Source organism: Protopterus annectens, chromosome 1.part0, assembly GCF_019279795.1.
Source record: "Protopterus annectens isolate FY-2018-M chromosome 1.part0, PAN1.0, whole genome shotgun sequence".
NCBI classification, from domain to species: Eukaryota; Metazoa; Chordata; order Ceratodontiformes; family Protopteridae; genus Protopterus; species Protopterus annectens.
Window position 1 is genome coordinate 780979841 of NC_056725.1, and position 21177 is coordinate 781001017.

Genomic DNA, 21177 nt, shown 5'->3' on the forward strand with positions numbered 1-21177 from the left:
TTGAGTATATTTCAACCAGCAACAAGCTATACAACTGTTTGTAGTTGTATACTACATCATTTACATTCTTAGAGGCTCTTACTTTTTCTATAGGCCTTACATAGTCCATTGTCTTAAGCTGCTCTTACTAACCTTTTACCTTTTCTTTGAATTCATGTCTCCACAGCCATTAATGTGTCAGATTGTGACTATAATGTGTGTTGTTCCAGCATTTCTCCATATTTCTAATATAATTGTGGAGTATCCAATTTTCCTTTCTTTTACTTTGGTAATGATCTGTATAGTATTTCTTTTGTTCGTTAGGCACTCTCTGATTCAGCCTATTTTTGTCCACTTCTGGTTTGATTTCCATACATTCTCCTTTCTGACATGTTTCTGCTAGTCTCCTTTATGGTTTACAGCTGTCACTATGTCTGGAGCTGATGAGATCTGCAAGAATGTATGCATTCCCATGATATCAAACCTCTATATACAGTCAGTTACAAGGAGGCCCTCACCTACTTCAGACCAAAGATGATAGAGTCCTGCCGTGCACAGTTATTTTATATCATTTGATAAGAATCAAGCAGGTTTCCATATTTATTGTCATGCTGATTCAACAGGTTTGGGGAACAGTCAACCATGCCAAAGCTGCAAGTAGGAACAGGAAGAGCAAGTTGATTTATAGCTTGAACCTTATTGTTTGATGTCAAGACAGTTTTCAGTATTAACTTTACTCTTCTTCTTCTACAATATTCCTTATTAAACTTTCTTCTCAGTTGCTCAGGATGTATTGCTGACTTTTCATAAATTTCCATAGACTTACATACTTTCTCTCGTTCAAGTATTTTTATATCTCATTCCTCTTGCAAGATAATATTGTCTTAATGCTTCAGTTTTCCTGCTATAAATGTTGTTTTCAGACATTTATCAAGACCAAATACCATTCTTATATAGATTGAAAAAGTTTATACATTTGTAACTGCAGTTGCTTGCCTGATGAGCTATGCAGATTTAAATCATCCACAATAAGTATGTAAAATGTCATTTGACAAGTTTGTTTGCTGCAACCATAGCCTCATCTGTTAAGTAAACAGCTTAATGGGTTAAGGGCATGAAGAAATGGTAATAATGACAAAGAATCACCCCAGAATTGCAATATTTGTTTTTTTTTATTTCTAGGACGGTAATTTGTGCTTCATGTTGACTCAGTTGTAAAGTAATTTATCACTGTTTCATTGCGACTTCCACTAATTTATCAATGTATCAAAAACAAAACATCATCCATGCACACAGGATGCTGTTAGATACCTTTTTGTAATCTATCCGTGACATACCTAAGTTCCACCCTTTGCAGCTCTGTTTTATGGCTTTAATAGATAATTATTTGTTCTATACAATTCTTTTTATCACCTTTCTGTTCCATTGCCACAGATGCATTTTTTTTATCTTAATGACTATAAACTCTATCTGAATCAATTTCAGTAAATAATTTGTATGTTGTTTGAAAGCAAGTTATTTGATGTATAGTTCTTAGGATGACTTGTGTTTTTGCCTGTTAAGGAAGAATAAAGTTTTTCCTGTTGTTAACCAGGTCCGTGTCCATTCGTAATGTGCATACAATTAATTTGTACTTAGAGCTACATCACTGTGCTAAGATGTTAATGCCTTTAGCAATAAGTTGGGAACTGTACTTGAACTTGTGACTTTCCATTTTACAGCCAGTTTTATCTCAGATTCTTTGGTTGTTACATCATTTGTTTTCATGCCATCAGTGTTACCCTTCTTATTATTTCTCATACTTCTTCTATCCATTTCACATCTTCAGAAATACTTTTCCAAATATATCGATTTCTACTTTTTTAGGTGATCACTATTACTGTTATATACTTTCCCAATTCCCTGAAAATGTTTGCTGATTGTTCAGATTAAGACATTGAGATGTGCAGTTGTAAGCCACATCCTCTGTGTGGTATCTCCATGGCAAATAGAAAGTGTAATCACTCCAACTTAAAGAGCAAAAAAGCTTGTGATGTTCTGTGATGCTGTGAGTATCTCATGTGTGATCATCTAGTCTGTATTTATTCTGCACAACAGCAGTGTAAGCAAATAAATGGTTTGTGAAGTTTAACAAATTAAAACAATTGCCTTATTATCTAAATGCTGCAACTGCAAATGCATACAAAATGCAAAATTACTAAGTCTTCCTGCTCTGGCAACTGTTTATGTTTAGTTATATGAATTATAGGGACTCAAGCAGCTGTCTATTACCTATCAGGCATTTAAAGTTAACCTTCTCTAAGGAGAAAATGCTAAGTCACTGACTTTAAGGATTATATATAAATAACTGAGTGAATATTAATAGTCATGGTAGTTGTTACCTCTTTGAGTTAGGGGAAGTAAAGCAACTATCCAGTAGCTGTTGTACTTTTGAACATGACCCTATTAAGAAAAGGAAAAATGTTAAGTGGCCACTGTCAGTGTTATCTTTGTACAATGTAGAATAGCTATCAACCTAACCTCCAGAATCAAGTTACAAATCCAGAAGTAATCAGAGACAACCAGGGACACTTTTTTTGAAATATTAGTACTATTAACTTGAGAAGCTGGCAGAATAATCTTTTGAGGGTCACATCCCTGCCACTCTGTTTTCAGAGTGTTCTAATCGCCAGAATCATTCCCACTGATGCCAACTAAGCAGTGCCATTTGCAGTAGTCAGTCAGAAATACCAGGAGAGGAGGTAGCTGCTTCTAAGTTGTTACTGGATCCATTCATCAGAGCTCCATCAGCATAAATGCCTTCCCATATGAATTCTGGATCCTAGAGACCCTAATACTGAAAGGGGTCCCTCAACTGCTATCCCACCTTGGAACATAAATGTGACAACAGCAGTGGAAATGTCTTTTGATGGACATCATTCTCCACCAGTGATTTAACTGTCACCTTGGAATAATGCATGTGGCACTCAAATAGAATCCTTTTCAGATGGATGGGTCTACTTCAAAGCACCTAAAACCCATTTGAATGACTTTCATTTCACGGACACCAAATCATCTAATTTTCAAAGTACTGAAAACTCATTTGACTGAATCTCTCATTTCTCTGAATTGTAAGCCATAGACATGATGTGGGTTTCTATTCACCAGTGACTTGTTTGTGCTAAAAAGAATTTCTGTAAGTTACAGTGCTGACTGTCAGAATACCGATAGATATGTAGAAAGTAGTGTTGTAGTGTCTTGAAATGTGGGTATGTCTCTTTACATTTTTATAGGAAGCATCTAATGTAATATGGCAAATGTTTTGTGCGTTCCCAGCAGTAATGACAGTGTGTAGAGTACTGTAAGGCAAGTAAAAGGTATATGCCCTTTTCCCCACTGTAGTGCAATCCTGGAGTTAGTATATATAGTTAGGTTGGGGGGGTGGCACTCCCCCTCCACATTGGGGGGGTATGGGGGCATAGCCCCCCACTTAGTTTTGTTTTATATTGTCCAGTTTCTGTTACGAGGGTAAGTAAGTAGTTTTTAAGTTTTGGAAAGACGTAGTCATTAGTGTTGTGAGTGTGTTTGTCTATGGTTTAACATTTAGTCTTTTGAAATTTAGCATTGTAAGCTTTCGGTGAAATGAGATTCAGTCAAATGAGTTTTCAGTATTTGAAATTAGGTGATTTGGTCTTGGTGAAATGAAAGTAAGTCAAATAGGTTTTAGGTGATGTGAATTAGTCCCTGCACTCATATTGAATCCTTTTCAGATGGATGTGCTTTTATGTCCGGATAGCTGAGTAGGCATATTTATATGACAGCTGTAGTCTGCTGGCAGTGAAGGAAAATATGTGGGTTCAGACCAGGGAAGTACAGTGCAGGATACATTGGAAACAGCTTAGACATGTAGCCATTGCAGCTGTCAACAACAGACATGTCACTATTGACAGCTGCTATGGCAACACATCTATGCTGTCACAGCTCGTAAGAGCAATAGTTCTGTTAACTGCTCTGTTAACATGCCAATAAATGATTAATAAAGTATTCATCTTCCTTTACCATGACAGTGAATCCAGTTTAATTTGCCTTTTCTAGACAAATAAACGGATGGGCTATGTTGACAATCACATGTGTGTGAAAAGTTTCATCACCATTTGTGGGTGGGCAGTTGATTTTGGTCGTTGTAGAGTGATTCAGTGCATGATTCAAAATCCAGAGCAATTATCACTATGTCTGTCTAATATTTTAGTTTAATTATTATATGTGTGTCAGCTGGTATTCTTTCTCAGCACTAGTCTGTTGAATATCAATATCAACAGACTTCTGAGATTATCTGCATGATTCAGTGCTGGAAATCCACAGTATGGCTGCCATAACATTTTGGTTATTATCTGACACTGATTTCTACATGTTTATAAATGTTGTAATGCTGGTAATATGCAGTATGACTACTGTACAATATTAGCTGTCATCTGACACAGACATCTACAAATATCTGCATATCTCTAGGATGGTAATCCTCTGTAGAACTGCCATAGAACATCAGCAGGCGTGCAATACTTGTGAATCTCAGACAGTGCTGTAGTGAATTATTTACATACCTTGTGGGTACTGGATGTTCATTTAGTTTGTACTCCGCGTTGCTGAGAACTTTTTAAACGTGTGTAGGACTCCTATGTGGTGCTTCGACTACATGCCATCTCTACACAATTGTGTGCATTGTTTATGCTGTTTCAAAGTCTTTACTCATCATGGTAGTAAGTACTAGTATTAAAATCTATAAAACCAAAGCAGAACATATTGCTAGACTAAAAAGCTTCTTTTTTTCTTGGAAGTACTGCTAACAAGCTGTATCTTTGATATGTCAGCTGTTATACACAAAATGATGGAAGCAATTTAAACAGTACATCTCATTTGTGGGTACTTTATACCATCATTTTAACAAACACAACAGTGTGTAATATGTAACATTATTTTTTATGCTTGTACATCTTTAATTTTGAAAAAAACGAGTTCACCACTGAATGTTGTTTAAACACTGCAGTAATAAAAATAAAGGGGACAGTGGAAAAGCTGGGGGCATGGAATCATGGTGTCTCTTTTCTTAAGCTATGGAGAAGAAAAACATAGATGGAATTTATATCTATAAATGACTGGGTCTAATTTTTTCTCATACAGAAAGAAGAACAATATTTTTTAATAGTCATGAAGTCTCCAAGCCAGAGTCCAGCTCCCACTTAACAGAGGTGAGTGCCTTGTGTTTAAAGTTTTTCTAGTTAGTACTATGTGTACCAGGTTATGACATGAAAGGGCTTCAAGTGCCTGATTATTGCCAACTCAGTACAACTTATGTGTAGAATCATTTGACAGCCTTCATATGGATGATTTGTTAAATACTGAGTTTGCTAATTCGATTAACCAGTCTTTTTTGAGTGACTAGTGGGTCTGTGGGTGTAGATGGCATGACATCATGAGAGGAAGTCATTTGCTGTGTAAAGGAGCAATGAAATCAGTGTTGTTCTTCTCTGGAAAATTCAAATAAGGTCCATGCTACTGTGTACTATCCTTTACTAAATATCACATCATCAAATTTAAAGGATAAACACTTTTGTTCAGAAACCCTTTATATAAAAGAAGTCAAGCATCTCAAAATATGTATCTCATAAGATGAGGTAAGGAAATATATTATGGAAACATCAATAAGTGTTAGAGGAAATAACAGACAATCCAGGGGTGTTGTGTGCCCCAAATCTTTAGGTAGAGGGCCTTCACAATAATGGAAAGTCCGTTATTTCCCTGTAATTTCCACCCTGGAGGACACTACTGCACTCAGAAAATTAGTTACCTGTTAAATTCTTTTATATTTATTTTCTTATTAATATATACATTTTTTATATTTTCAATAAATAGTTCCAATGCCTTACATTTTAAAGTTACTATAGGCTATGTAATTGTTGTTAGAGGATGTACAGTGCATCCAAAATATAGTATTTAATAATGCCTGCACACACATAGACAAACACCAGCAATTGCACTTTCTTGGCTGTGTACACCTCAGAGGTCTCACTGTGATCAAATGACTAAAAACATAGATGCAGTGCGAAACACTGCAAGTCCACCACCTCCCCCCACACATAACTCTAAGTGGTCCCTTAATTTTTTCTGAATGCCCCTGATTTTTGTTTTCTATTTTTTTCTAGCCCTTCAAAAATGTTTCATTTTTCTGGTAAATCTCTGAGGATAAGAGTCAGTCAATAAATCCAGAAAGTAATACTCTTTACTGTTCTGAGAAAGAATGTTAGTACAAAATCTATCAACTTTTTAAGTGAATTATGGTAATATTTAAAAATTGTTCCAGTTTTTGATATTTGCACCCCTATGATTGTTGGCTTTGTCTAGACTTTCTGAGCAAAGACCTTGAGATGTACATGTGCACTGTCTGTCTCTCAGAAACACACACACACACAGGCACACACACACACACACACACACACACACACACACACACACACACACACACACACACATGCACACATACTCACACATGCACACAAAGACTGCATTACTTCCTTTATTTTACCATACTTGCTAAACATGGCTTTTGAGCCACAGTTAATGATAGAAAAGAAATGCATGCAATTAGTTCTGCTCCTTGAGTCTTTTTTATGTATACACTTTCCATATCCTCATGGACTGTGCCTTCAACTGACTCATTAGATGAAAAAACAATTATTCCACTACAATAGTATCACATTTTGAAACAAGCTTGAGATCAGTAAAAGAAGTTTGTTTCTTAAATTTATGCTACAGTAGTTAAGTATTTTTCAATCTGAAACAAGCACACACACACACACACAAACACACACACACACACACACACACACACACACACACACACACACACACACACACACACACACACACACACTAGGAATCTTGCACCAATGATCCCTCCTGCATTTGCAGCTTATTGGCTGGTTGGGTAGAGGCAGATGCTGTGCTAGTACCATGACTAGTTGCAAAACAAACAAAAAAGTCTTCATGAGGACGTGTACCTAGTGTAGCTCTTACTGCTTTTGCAGGGCATCCTTAATTTTTTCTCATATTTTCCCACTCCTCTTAAAATTTGATTTTAATGGTAAGTCGGTGAGGATTACAGTATATCAGTAATGTCTTTTCTTCTAGAGGTTTTGATTCCAAAAATACATGTTGATGACATGAGTTTATTTTAGCGGAGAGGCCAGTAATGACTTCAGTGTATATGTGTGCATGTGCGCGCGCGCGTGTGTGTGTGTGTGTGTGTGTGTGTGTGTGTGTGTGTGTGTGCATGTGAGTCAGCGAGGGAGACAGTGCACATTGATGCAGTTTAACATAATTTAATAACCTGTCAACAAAAGTGTTCTATGTACCTACCACCTTTGGAACTCCACTGGTCTGTATACTGCATGAGTTATGGCAGGTGTAGCTCTCCTCACATATAATAAGGCTCTGAAACTTGAGAGTCATCACTTTATGCAATGACTGCATGATGATGAATAGCTGGTCAAAAGAGCACTTCATAGACTCATTTATTCATTAATGTAACATGTGATCTATTTACATAACGTGGATTAAAGACCATCTACTGTTCTAAAATACACCCTTGTGTTTTTATCCTTGCTTTTGCAGAATGTCCTTGCCTTTTTCTCATTTTTATTATAAAATGTATGTTTTTTTGTACAGCACAGACGATTTTAGACACGGCAATAATGCTAGGCATTAGACTTTCATGTTTCTTATTGTTTAGAAACTGCATGTTGATGCAAAACCTGTTCTATTAATATTTTAAGTGAATTAAGAGCAATGTACCGAAAGGAATAAAAAACACCAAAGAAAAAATGACTAAAAAAGACTAAATAAGGCAAAACCACCAAAATTTATTTAACAAAATAACAAAAAAAGGGAGAAATTTCAAATATATCATCCAGGGTAAATTAGGTGACAAAAATACAGCCATAAACAAAAAAGAAATGTATAACTGTTAAGTTGCAAATATTGTCAATATTTTTTGTTTTAGACAGTGCCCCCAATTATTTAAATAGATTTGATGCAGAGGAAGAATTAGATTGGAAGGAGTATTGCTGACAAAAGACTGGATGACAACAACCCTCTAGGTTTAAATGATAAAGAGAATTTTAAGTTTTTTTAAGGAGAAGAAATTGACACAGGTAGAATTGTCTTTCTTAATGTGTTTTTTTAAATTAGTTAATTGGTGTGTAAATTACTTTGATTATTTATTGAGGTTTGCTTTAATGATTCCAAAGAAGTCTTACTATAGACCAAAGTGCTTACTGAATGTTTTGTTAAATACACATTTTGGTGATTTTGCTTTATTTAGTCATTTTTTTAGTGAATTAAGAGCAATATTTAAAAATTGTCCTTGATTTTACCTCCCCCCCCCCATTAGCTTTTGCTCAGGAATTCTTAAGCAAAGGCACTGAGAGGTATACAGGGAACACTCTCAACTGCACCCAATTTTGCAAAACTTCTAACACTGTTTGCTCTATCCCTGATTTTTTGGCAAATCCAGAGGATTACATACAAATTTATAATGCCACACATTAGAGTTTCATACTTCTTTTTGTTTGTAAAATGCATGCTGATGTAGAACCTGTTGTTTTATTCACTTTGTAAGTGAATAAGAATAAAATGTAATGGTACATTTTCCCTAATTTTGTACCCCATTATTTTTTGCTATGACCAGAATTATTGAGGAAAGAAATTGAGAGGTATGCAAGAAACTCCCTTATGTCAACTCTACTAAAAGTAAAAAAAAAAAAAAATTGTCTTTGACTGCAGATGCTAATTGTTTTTCCTTGTCATAATTTTCAGATTTTTGTTGATTATTTTTACAGTCTTTAATGTGGGTAGATTTTGAATTATTATAAGCCTTAACTTGTTCTTTTTATTATATATCATATTAACATTTTAATGTTCTATTATCTTTTAAGTGAATTAGAGTAACATTTAAAAATTATCCCTGATTTTGGCCTGCATTATCCATTATTTTTGGCTTTGTCTAGAATTCTTAAGTAAAGAAGTTGAGAAAGATGTTAGAAAGAGACTATCCTGAGATTTTGTTCAGTCATCTTGTTTTAGAAAGACAGTAGTCCTTCACTTTTCCTTTTACTTAAAACAGGTTATGAAAATAAATCTATTTTTTTTTCTAGTTATTTTGGTGCATCTTAGTGCTTTCTCCAAGGGATTGTTCAATTCTTGGGAAGTGGGCAATGGTAGGATTCATAAATGGGTACACTGTGTCTGGGGTTGGCTATAACTCACTTCTTTCTTCTTTGGTAAATTGGTGAGGATTGCTGATACTAACGAGAGTTAGTTTTTGATTTACAGACTTCATATTCTTCAGAAGAAATTATACTAATCTAAAACCTACTATGCTAGCCAGCTTTTAAGTATGCAGTAGAAGAAGAATATTTCATATTTGTCAGTAATTATGGGTATTTATCTTGTCCTTAACTTTTGGCTTTGTTCCTGGTTGCTATGCTAAGCAGTTGAGAGCTTTGGCTAAACTTTTTTGAGGAGGATGAGCTATGTGTTAAGGGCAAAGCAAAGTGATTAATCCTGCAGCAAAGTGATCTGCTTTGTTATGATGACCCTTTTTTACCCCAGTTGGTGATTTCTGATGATCACCAGAAGTGGTTATCTTCTGGTGGTCAGTAGGCGCATGAAAGCAAAGGGCTGTTAGAATGGTCACAATCAATTGACCTTTGTAGTGGCTTGGCTGGAAGCTGTGGGGAACAGAACATGTTGCCTGAAAGTTGAAATACATTTGTGGTGATTTTTTTTTTCACTTTTTCTGCAGGAATCTAAAAAGATGTGTGAGAAGTAGCAACAGCACACATTGCCCACAGCATCACTCACTCTTTTTTTTAATTTTTAAGGAAGTCGACAGTAAGGTAATATGCCCCATAGGTGAATGGAATTACTGTGTCTCTTATTTCACTACTTTTAGAGCTCACACATGAGATGTGATTGCCAAGTGGCTATGTGTATGTGAGAGGGGGCAGGCTGTTCAAGAAAGCAAAGGGGAATTACATGAGTCATGCAAAACAGTCACTGACAGGGCTAGCTTGGTAGAGAGGGTAGGTCAGTGGTTATTGCTAGGAAGCAGAGGGCCAATTTCTGGGCTTGCCTAACTTGACCCCCTTCCCCACAAATGATATAACACCACAGAATGGTTATATTAATAATGGGGTGTAGGGGTGCTTCTCCACAAAATAGCCAGGCCAGATTTGGTATAATCATATGAGAGACAGAGGAGCCAGTTTAAAGGAGTTAATGCCAAATCACCACTAATAACCAACACTGCAAGCAAGAATTTATTTTCAAGACTGAGGGTTTGAAATTATTGACCTAATTTTTGTTGTACTTTCTACATGATCAGAGATCGGAGATATACACTGAAGATTTATGTCTTTATGGGGAAAGAGTGAGAAGGTATGCTGCATATGAAAACACAAGGTTATTACATGAAAACTGTTATATAAAAATGTGTCTTGTCAGGATTAGTATATGTGTTAATTAGCAGCTAGTTCAAATATAGTATTGTGGGGATTATGTTTTTGCTGTTTTCTTAGTGAGATATTTGAAGTAAACAGAATTTATGTGATTTATGAAAGCAAATGGTGTTCCCAGGATCACTTCTGATTGACTATTGATATGATTTTTTGGAAAGGTAGTATCTGTGCAAGCGTAATATAGGTATTACATTTTTGTGATTCCTTTAAGTCAGAGGTACTGTTACTTGTCATTAGGGCACATTCCACTGGAACAGTATGCATGTTTTTGTACCAAGGTACTTTACTAGAGGTCCATGATTTTTTTTACCTGTGAATTGCCTTCAGGGAATTGAAATATGATCTCTTAAACACACTAAATCCAACATTTTAAACATTGTTTGTTCTCACTCCCTGGCAATATGACTGGCTTCTATCTTGCTGTTCTGCATGATAGGCTGAGGTTAGGAGATTTATGAAAGCTAATGGTAGTTATATGATTACTTCTGATTGATTATTGTTATGTTTTTTGTTTATTTTTCTGGAGCAAGGGGCAGGGTCTGTCAAAGTGCCATATGTCCATTATATTTATAAGATTCCTTCATAGTCAAAGGTAGCGTGCCCTCTCAGAAGTTGGACATTCAATTATGACACCAAATACATTATTAGAAGTCCTTGATTTATTTTATTGTGAACTGTATTTGTGGAACTGATATGTGGCCTGTTATAAACATCTGGTTAATCCAGGTAATTTTCAGATGTCATTTTGCTTGGTGTTCTCCTCAGAGAATCTCATGTATGAAATGAAATGGCTATTATAGAACCACTTTTGATTGACTGATATGATTTGTTGGGGAGGGTACAGTATCTATTAAAGAGCAATATGACCATTGTATTTTTGTGATTCCTTCACAGTCAAAGATAATGTATCCTGTCAGAAGGGTCAGAAGGGGCATGGTCCTTTGGGAAAGTATGTTTGCATTTTGTACCACAGTACCTTATTACAAGTCTGTCTTCAAGAAATTGACATATGGTTTCCTTATACACAACAAGCATTTCAGAAGGCTTGTGTTCTCACTGTGCAGCACTATGCTTGATTTCTACCTGGGGGGTATTTTACTTCTGTACAAAAGCTGGGGCAGGTGATGTATGAAACTAAATAACAGTTTCAGGATCACTTCTGAATAGTTGTTGATATTGTTTGTTTGGGGAACAGATCGGATATTTATGTGATTTGTTCACATTCACAAGTAGTATAACCTCTCAAAAGTGGTACAGTCCACTAGGACGGTATATGCATGTTTTGTACCAAATTACATTTTTACAAGTCCCATAGTGGTTTTATTGTTAGCTGTCTTCAGAGATCTAACATATGGCTAATTATATACAGCTAGTAAAACCAGAGTTTCAGAGAGCTTTTGTTGTCATAGTCTGGTACTATGTTTTGTTTCCAGCTGAGGGCTATTAGACATCAACTTGAGTAAAATTAATATCCAGAATATATGTGTACAGCATACTGCAAGCCGCGGTGGTACAGCGGTAGCATTGTTGCCTCACAGCTAGAGGTTCTCCTCTTCGATTCTTGGCTGGAGTGCCTTCTGTGTGGAGTCTGCATGTCTTTCGAGTGGCCTCCAAAAGACATGCGTAAATGGGTGTGCCTTCGCTGAAGGTTGGGTGTCAGGCTGGCAACTTGGCACCATAAAAATCTACTGCCAATCATTAGTAGACCAGAGTTCTGCTGTGGCGACCCCTAACCGGGAAAAGACAAACAACAATATATGTGTACTGCAGTATTTATAAAGTGAAATACTATATATTTTTTCAGAAAAAATAATTGTATTTTAGTTGTAATATGCTGTGGCTACAATGCTATACTTTCTAGCAGCTAACGTTGTAGAGTCAAATTCAGAGTCATGTTGCACTGGAAGGTTTACAGTTAGAGTTGCAGTCCTAAGTGTTCTTTGGAACCTTGTTGTTAACTGAAAGTTTTATAATCACCTCATAAGTAGTCACAGATAGAGTCACTGGCATGTGCCTTTACTTCCATTCTGATATTTTGCATTGAACTCTAAATTTTCAGTTGTGGGTGTTGGGAAGAAACATCTGCTCAGTTCACTAAGTAAAATAATGGCCTAAGATTCTTCTTTCCTGAGATGTCACTACATTTGAAGTAGAACTTCTGTATATTAATCTGAACAAAATATATTTTTAGTTGTATTGTGCTGTGACAACAATGCCATGCTTTAAAGCAGCTAAAACAATGAAAAGAAATATAGAGGTTTTCTACACCAAGATCTGAGGCTAAAACTGCAGTTCAGGCGTCTTTTATAACTGAATACTCTGTTGTTGTTGTCTTACCATTTGATATTGAAATCTCAAAGGAAGATAGAAATAGGACCTTTCAAAGACACGTTCAAGTGGCTTCTGTTCATGAGCCTTTAATGTATAGTCTAACATTCTGTGCTATATTCTGTTTTCATTGTGAATGTTATAGTGAACTTTTGCTCTGTACTGTAAGCACAATAGTGACCTAAAATTCTTCTTTACTGAGGTTCATTTCCTTTTGTCACAAGACTTGTATCCCCTCCCTCAGTTTGGACTCATTTGCAGTAAACTTCATTATAAGAGATAAAATTCTTAGCATCTTTTCAGCTGAAACAACCAGCCAACACACTTACAACTTTCATAGCTGAAGGTTGTGTTTACAGAGAAATAATCCTTTATTTCTGGGTACCACCAGTAGTTTCATGTAGTCATTTGGATGCTCTGATTTTGATATTTGTTTCACGAAAATATTGCAGTTTGTATTTTTTCAACATGAAAAACTGTATGTATCTCAGTCATGTCAGTGATTTGCTGTCATGAAACAAGAACCAAAGTAATATTCATTTCTAGGGTGGAAATCTTTTCTGCATTTTTATGTTATAGTAAAGTCCACATTCATGCATAGTCTGACAGGCTTCAGCAGCTTTGTGTTCCGCTGAGCTGTATAGCTCTGGATTTGTGCATGTAACTCACATCATTTTTGCCCATCTTAGCACTCTCAGTATGTATGTATAGGGAAACACATGCACTCTTATTGTCATATCTATTAATGCTTTAATAAAAAAAATATAAAAAAAGTTTACTATCAATAACTCTGCCAGTACTAATAATATTCATCTTGTTTCAAGCAGCAACAAAGTCATCACCAGTCTATTCCCCCAAACACATGCATGTGCACACACACACACACACACACACACACACACACACACACACACACACACACACACACACACACACACGCACACACACACATGACACACACACACACACGATAAACACAGTGGGGTGCCCAGTAATGTATATTTCTCCTCACTGCAAACAGTAACTCCAAGACACAGTGCCCATACTGTTGTAATTGATACATTAACCATGACAAACTATTTTGTTGTAAAGAAAATGTGCTAGTTATAATATATTTGAGCTTGTTGCAAACAGTAAAAGTCCCAGTAAGTATCCTGTTCCCTAAACATATGTACATAAGAAGAAAATGCACTTGGTTATATATTTATGTTCGCTGCTACCAGTAATTCAAAGACAATAATAGTGCAGCTGCAGTGGATACCATATGTCTGATGGAATGAGTTGTTTCTGAGACAAAGGAGCAGTTGTAATCCATTTAAACCTGTTGAAAATGCTAACAAAGCCAGAACCTCCAAACACATGCACGTGAGTAGCAAATGCAAGGGTACTTATGCTCATTGCCTGCCATAACTCAAAGGCATGTAGGGTGTCTAGACAGAGTAGTACTATAACACTCAGCCACTGGAGAGAAAGTACTGGCCATAGTAAGTACGCACATGCACACACGCACACACGCACACGCACACACGCGCACACACACTGCTGTTTGTTCCTTAGACTAAGTCAAAGTCATAGTGTATGAAGTTCTGATGCTAGTATTTTAATCTTGAATGAGTTATAGAAATGCACATATACAGGCACACATACAAAAAGAAACAAATAAACATGCATACCACATGCTGCCAAAAGTCTCTCTAGTAAAGTATTGCTGACCAATAATGTTAAGGTGCAGGGACCGTACAGGTGTGTAAGGTACAGGGAGTGGCATGCACACCGAAACACACACACATACACACACACACACACACACACACACACACACACACACACACACACACACACACACACACACACACACACACACATTACATTCATATGTGCATATCCGTTTGTCAAAACTAATTAAATATAAATATTATAAAGAAAAAGAAAAAAAAATCACTTAAATATGTACACTCAACTGTACAACAACTATTAGGCCCAAATGAGTACATCTGCACAGAAAGGAGACATCAAAGCAATGCAACCTTTTAAAGTAGACACTTCATGTCCGTTTTAGCTGTGAGTGTCAAGCATAAGATGACTAAATGCTGCTTGTCTGTAAATTTCCCCATAGTCTTCAATGAAATGGGAGGGGTTCAGCAGCAAAACTCCTTCCACTACTGTTGTTCATTAGCCAGCCATAGTACTGCAGGAGCAGCTGTGTTCTCTGCTGCCTTTCTTTTTCTCCATGCAAGAATCTCCCACTATCTGTCTGTCTGGCTGGCTCCCCCTCTCTCTGTCTATCTGTCTATCTCTTCTGCTACCTCCCATTTCTAATAATGCTGTCATTCCTTAGTAAGTGGACCTTGTTTGAAGAAAACAAACAGGTTCATAGGTAAGTATTAGGCTTGCTGCCCTTGTGAGCCATTTTAAGCGTAGCTAATTTCCTCTTTCAGTCAAACGCTGTAACTTGTATATGTAAGGTAAACACTAAGAATTGTACCAACCCCACAGCAGAATTGTAATTCTGTTGTAGTTATATGGCAGTATTACTGCTTTGAGAAGCAGAGATGTGATAGTCTGCTGAGAGGTACAGCATTGCAATTGATTCAGGGATGGGGAGCAAGATGGTGTAATAGCACTGATGCCAACAACAAACTTGTGACTTATAAAAAATACTGATTTGTATAATATTTGCTAAGAGGAAGCGTATGTATTTGCTTTTTTCAAGGGACAATCACTACCAGTGAATAAAGGAGATTCATAGCAACAGCATGGATATAGTTTGTATAATGATGCATTTTACTGTTTTCAATGTAAAAGTAATTTTGAAACAGATTACACATAAGTGACAAATATAGCTTTGTTTGCAATGTCTGGGTGTAGCATTTAAACTCCAAGGAACTCACAAGTGATGAGAATTTACTTGTTCCCTACAACAACCCTGATTTTTGTCAAGAGCATTCTTATGAGTCAATAAATTGAAGAGACCCAGAAAATGGTCACGCTATATTCTTACTAGATCCCAGAAATGAAGAGATTTAGCTGATAAATATGACCTTTTCAAAATTCTTTAGGCTAGCAGTTATATTTAACATGGTATAATTTAGTATGAATTACTGACCCACTCAGGAAATGCATCGACTTCTTTGCCCTTCACTTCTCTGCTTATACTTTACCCACAGTTCTCTGCCCACTGAACCTAAGTAACATCAGTTACACTTTTTCTCTCAGGGTTGATAAATGGGTTACATAAGCACTGAACCTGATGGAAGGCAAGGACAGCCATCTCAATCTACTATGTATGTTTTGTTGTTGTTGTTGTTTTTGTTTGTCTTTCGGCTTTTCCCGGTTAGGGGTCGCCACAGCGGAACTCTGGTCCGCTAATGATTGGCAGTAGATTTTCACGAACGCTGAGGTGCCAGCTCGACGTTCAACCTTTAATAAAGGCACGCCCATTTACACATGTCTTTCAAATGCCCACCCAACCGTGGGGAGGACATGCAGACTCCACACAGAAGGCAATCCCCGCACTCCAGCCGAGAATCAAACGGGAGAACCTCTTGCTGTGAGGCAACAATGCTACCGCTGCACCACCGCGGATGTTTTGTACACACCTTTATTATAGTTCCACTTAGTTGTAAAAGAGTCTCTTTATTTTAACTCCTTACACCAAAGATAGCCTCATACTCCACCATGAATTTCATTGATTTATACTGCATGGAATGTTCTGTAATAATTCATAAATCTTCATCTAATATAGAAAGAGCAAACAATCCTTACATGATCCATCTAAAAAACATATCAAGCACACATACAGATGCATCGTACAAAGAAATTATTGACACCAATAAACTGTAAACATAATATGCTCAGAAAAGCTTCCAAATTTCCATTTGGATTCTGCTTCTTACTGTTTACTTACTGTAACTTCTCTGACGTCTAGATGTTGTTGTTTTGTGAATGTCTTCATTCTGCTTATTACTTTAGTTCTGAAAATAGCTAATTTGTGTTTGCTTGATCACCTAAAAAAAAAAAAAAAATTCTAAACTTGTTTCCTTCCTTTCCCGTAACTAGTCTAGTCCAGATACAGATTTACTGTAACCAGGACTGTTTGTAAGCTTCTGAGCCCCTAAAGCCTTTCTGTGTTGGAGGGAAGCCTTCTAGCTTATCAGTGGGAGTGGTAAGCACTAGGAGCCTATTTACCACAAGAGTGGTTTCTGGCCCAGAAATTGTAGTTTATTGGGCGTTTGGCAGTTTCTCCATCTCTTTCAACTTTCTGGTTTAAAAGCTCACTTTTGTGCTTGTTTCTCACCTTTCCTGTAACTAGTCTAGTCCAGATACAGATTTGCTGTATCCAGGACTGTTTTAAGCTTCTAAGCCCCCAAGCCTTTCTGTGTTGGAGGGAAGCATTCTAGCTTATCAGTGGGAGTTATAAGCAGTAGGTAGCCTATCTACCACAAGATCCAGGTACAGATTCTTAGTTTTAGCACTTGAATTTGCTTATTCGTGCTCAGTACTTGTTCCGAAATTGTTGTTAGCACTAAATAAGCTACAAATGACTACAGCACTCAACCTTCCTCTTTACCTAGAGGAAAACAGTTTTTTCTAGTTACTTTCCTCACTTGCTTACAGAAAAACAGCTCTTATACTCACTTTCTTCACTTGTCTACAGGAAAGTAGTTTTTTATTCAGGCATGTCCAAGGGTCAGCTCCCAGTGTTCTCTCCTGTCTATCTGATGAATCTGGGCATCTTGAGGCAATGTAGCAATTGCCTCATGTACACAGATAACCCTCTCTTCCTACCACCCAACACCACATCCTGTGAGAGATGCACTTATCTAGCCAAACTGGAGGTAAAGCTCTCTCCAACCAAGACTGAATTTGACAGTCAAGAGGAGAAGGTAAACACTTGCACCACACCACACTCATTACATAATCCTACTAAACCTACACCAACAAAATCTACACATAGAAACACAAAAACATTCATGGAGGCTCTTAATAATAATCTGCTCAAGCAACAGAGACCTCCAAAGCAGAAAAGCAAGCAACCTCCACCCCCAACACAACCCAAATGACACATAGCCCACAGTGTGCCACTCAACCACAGCCCATAAGGCAAAACAACGTACCCAACAGACTAGTCATAAGTGACTCTATAGTCAGGCACACTGATGTCCCACTCACCAGGCTAAACAAGGAGAAGGTTACTGTCAGCTGCCTGCCAGGTGCCAGGATCCACCACATAACCCACTCACTCAGGTCACTTCACAACAAGTACAAATATGACTCTATCATTGTCCATGTTGGTGTGAATGACCTGAGATGTACCTCCCTGGACTACATAAAAAGAGACATGGACAAGCTTTCCGATCTTGAAGCCCAGGCAGGTATGGCCCTAGCCCTGAGTAGCATCCTGCCATCGCCCAGAATGATACCACAGTACAAAGACAAAATTATTGACTTCAACAATTGGCTAAGCTTCTGGTGTCATTCTAAGGGGATCCAGTATCTGTCTGCCTGGGATGACATGGTCAACAGACCATGATGCTTTTCCAGAGATGGCCTGAAGCTGTCACCCCTGGGATTCAGGATATTGGCTAAGGCTCTTGCTGCCCCTATAGTGCCTTTTTTAGGCAAGGTTCAAATGACAAATTCACCACTGTAACAGGAACAGACAAGTGAAAACCTAGAGTAATGCTACTCAATACTAGAAGTCTAAACCTCAAAATGCACTCCCTCGAGGCACTCCTTAAAATGGAGAACATTGATATTTGTGCAGTGACTGAGACCTGGTTCAAGGCTCCAGAGAGCACCCCTGCATTACCAGGTTATAACTCTTACCACACTTTTCAGCCACCTAACCTGGACCAGAACACCAGACAGAGGTGTGTCCATATTCATTAAGGATATTCACATCTCCAGGCTAGTTGCTCAGCATAATGCATCCGAGGTTATCCAAGTGTAACTAACTCTGGGTAAAACTAGAATCCAAATTGTAACTTGCTACAGATTTCCCACCATGCCCCAGGATTCCCACTCCTCTTTTCTTGATATACTGGAAAATATTAGGATTCAACCAAACACCCTAATAATGGGTGATTTCAACTACTACGCCATTAACTGGGAAAACTACTCATGTACCAACTCCTTCGCTCAATGCTTTCTGGAATTCATAAACTCCAATGCCCTGGATCAACTTATCCACACCTCCACCAGCTGCAACAATATCCTTGACCTAGTCATTACCAATATGAGTGACTGGTGTTCCACACCTGAAGTCAACTCCTCTTTGGTCAGATCCGTCCATAAGCTAATCACCCTAAATATCCACATCCCGCCCCCACCCCCCAGTAAGGAAATCATGGTAAAAAAATTCTCCAAAGCCAACTTCATGCTTCTTAAGACAGAACTGGTGAACTTCATGACACCCATGCAGATGGACAATACAGTTACGACTGCTGAATCCTACACAGATGCACTCTAGAAGCACTTGCACGAGTGCATGGCTTGTGCTATCCCAAACAGAACCAAGACGCTATTCTCCAAAAAAAGGAAGCCATTCTGGTGGTCCCCTGTCATAAACAAACTCTACAACAGAAGGAAGAAACTGTTGCAAAAGAGAGTAAAATCCCATGAGTGGAGAAGTTCCCTGGTCAGCCTCAGTAAGAAGCTGAGATCCCTTATAAGATCCTCTGAAGCTAGCTATGAAAACAAAATCACCACTGATTCTAAGGACAACCACAAAACATTCTATAACTATGTCAAGAATCTCAATGGCAACACCCAGATCTGCTCTGAGTTACAGCACAATGGCATGAAATTACAGAACCAACTGATATTGCCAACATCCTGGCAGATAGGTTCAGTGCTAACTTTACCCCCCTCTCACCTGCTAAAGAGCCCATATCTATACAGGAAGAATGCAGAGTCCCTGTAATCACAACTATGCAGGTAAAGGCTGCACTCTCTAAAGCCAAAAACACAGCATCCATGGGACTGGACAACATCCCAGGCTGCGTTTTACATGAAAATCAGAACAAACTGGCTCCCCACCTAAGCACCATGTTCAATCATAGTCTCACATCAGGCTTTGTGCCCACTGAATGGTGCACAGCAACAGTTATCCCAATCCACAAAGGGGAAGCCACCACTGATTCTTGGAACTATCACCCTATTAGCCTGATGAGCCTGGTCTGTAAGGCCATGGAACGTGTCATCATGGAACACATAGGTTCATAGGTTCATAGGTTCATACTAGGCTATCTGCCCTGAGGCAATTATAAGCCTAGCCCGATTCTGTATGGCTTACGCCACCCCTTGATTTGAGTATACTTTGGCCTTTTTAAGGTTTAGTTTACTGTGCCTCTGTCTAATAGTGACACGGGAGTAATCCCTGGGACAAACCTACGATCCCCCATCCACCTATCGAGATTCTTCTTGAAGAGATTCAGTGAGGTGCTCTGTCTCACATGAACTGGAATTCTATTCCAGAGCGAAGGGAGCCTCTGGGTTATGAACCTGTCCCTCCAGCAAGTTCTATTTATTTCTGTGCTGAGGTTCAAGTCCCTCAAGCGTGTGGCTCTAAGGGATTTAGATTTACTGAGGTAGAGCATGTCCATTAATTCTGGATTTGACATAGCTTTGTATGTCAGGCATAGATCGCCTCGAAGCAGGCAGTATGCAACTGAGTAGAGCTGGAGTTTTTTTAACCAAGCAGCATATGGCATCTGTTTGAGACCCTTGATCCTCTTGGTGAGATACTTTTGGGGTCTTTCTAATTGCTGCAGGTGTCGGGTAAGGTACATACCAAAAGGGGCATTGTATTCTATGATGGGCCTGATGAGGGATGAATAAAGGGGCACGATTACCTCTCTTGATCTAGATGTGAAACCCTTCGTGATGAGGTGGGCTATGTAGAAGGTCTTTCTAACCACTTTGGCAATGTGGTTTTCAAAGGAGAGATTGCTATCAACTTGGGTCCCCAGGTCCCTAATAACTTTCTCTGTACTTAATGGGTTTCCGCCTATGTGGTAATTTGTGGGCACATTGTTTTTGCCAAAGGGTATGACTATACATTTTTGGCATTTAGCTTTAAACCATGGTGCTGGCACCAGTTATCTGTCTCTGTGAGACCTTTTTGAAGGATGTTTGTGTCAGCTGGAGAGTTGATTATGGCACCCAGTTTGCAGTCATCTGCGAACTTGGTGAGCCATAGTCCTCCCACATTTGCCTGTACATCGGAAAAGTATATACCAAACAAGAGTGGTCCCAGAACAGAACCCTGTGAGATGCCACTTGTGACCGGTTTCGAGTCTGACATGGCTCCAGC

At 38.1% G+C, this 21177-nt stretch overlaps 1 protein-coding gene across 1 annotated transcript in view; it reads left to right on the plus strand.

The window, feature by feature from the left end:
* Window positions 1-21177, plus strand: part of LOC122794524 (inositol-tetrakisphosphate 1-kinase-like) — a 721296-nt gene that overhangs the window by 575306 nt on the left and 124813 nt on the right. Inside the window, exon 8 of the mRNA XM_044062994.1 lies at window positions 5137-5215. Within this exon, the coding sequence (XP_043918929.1) occupies window positions 5137-5215 (79 nt within the window). The remainder of the gene's footprint in view (window positions 1-5136; window positions 5216-21177) is intronic.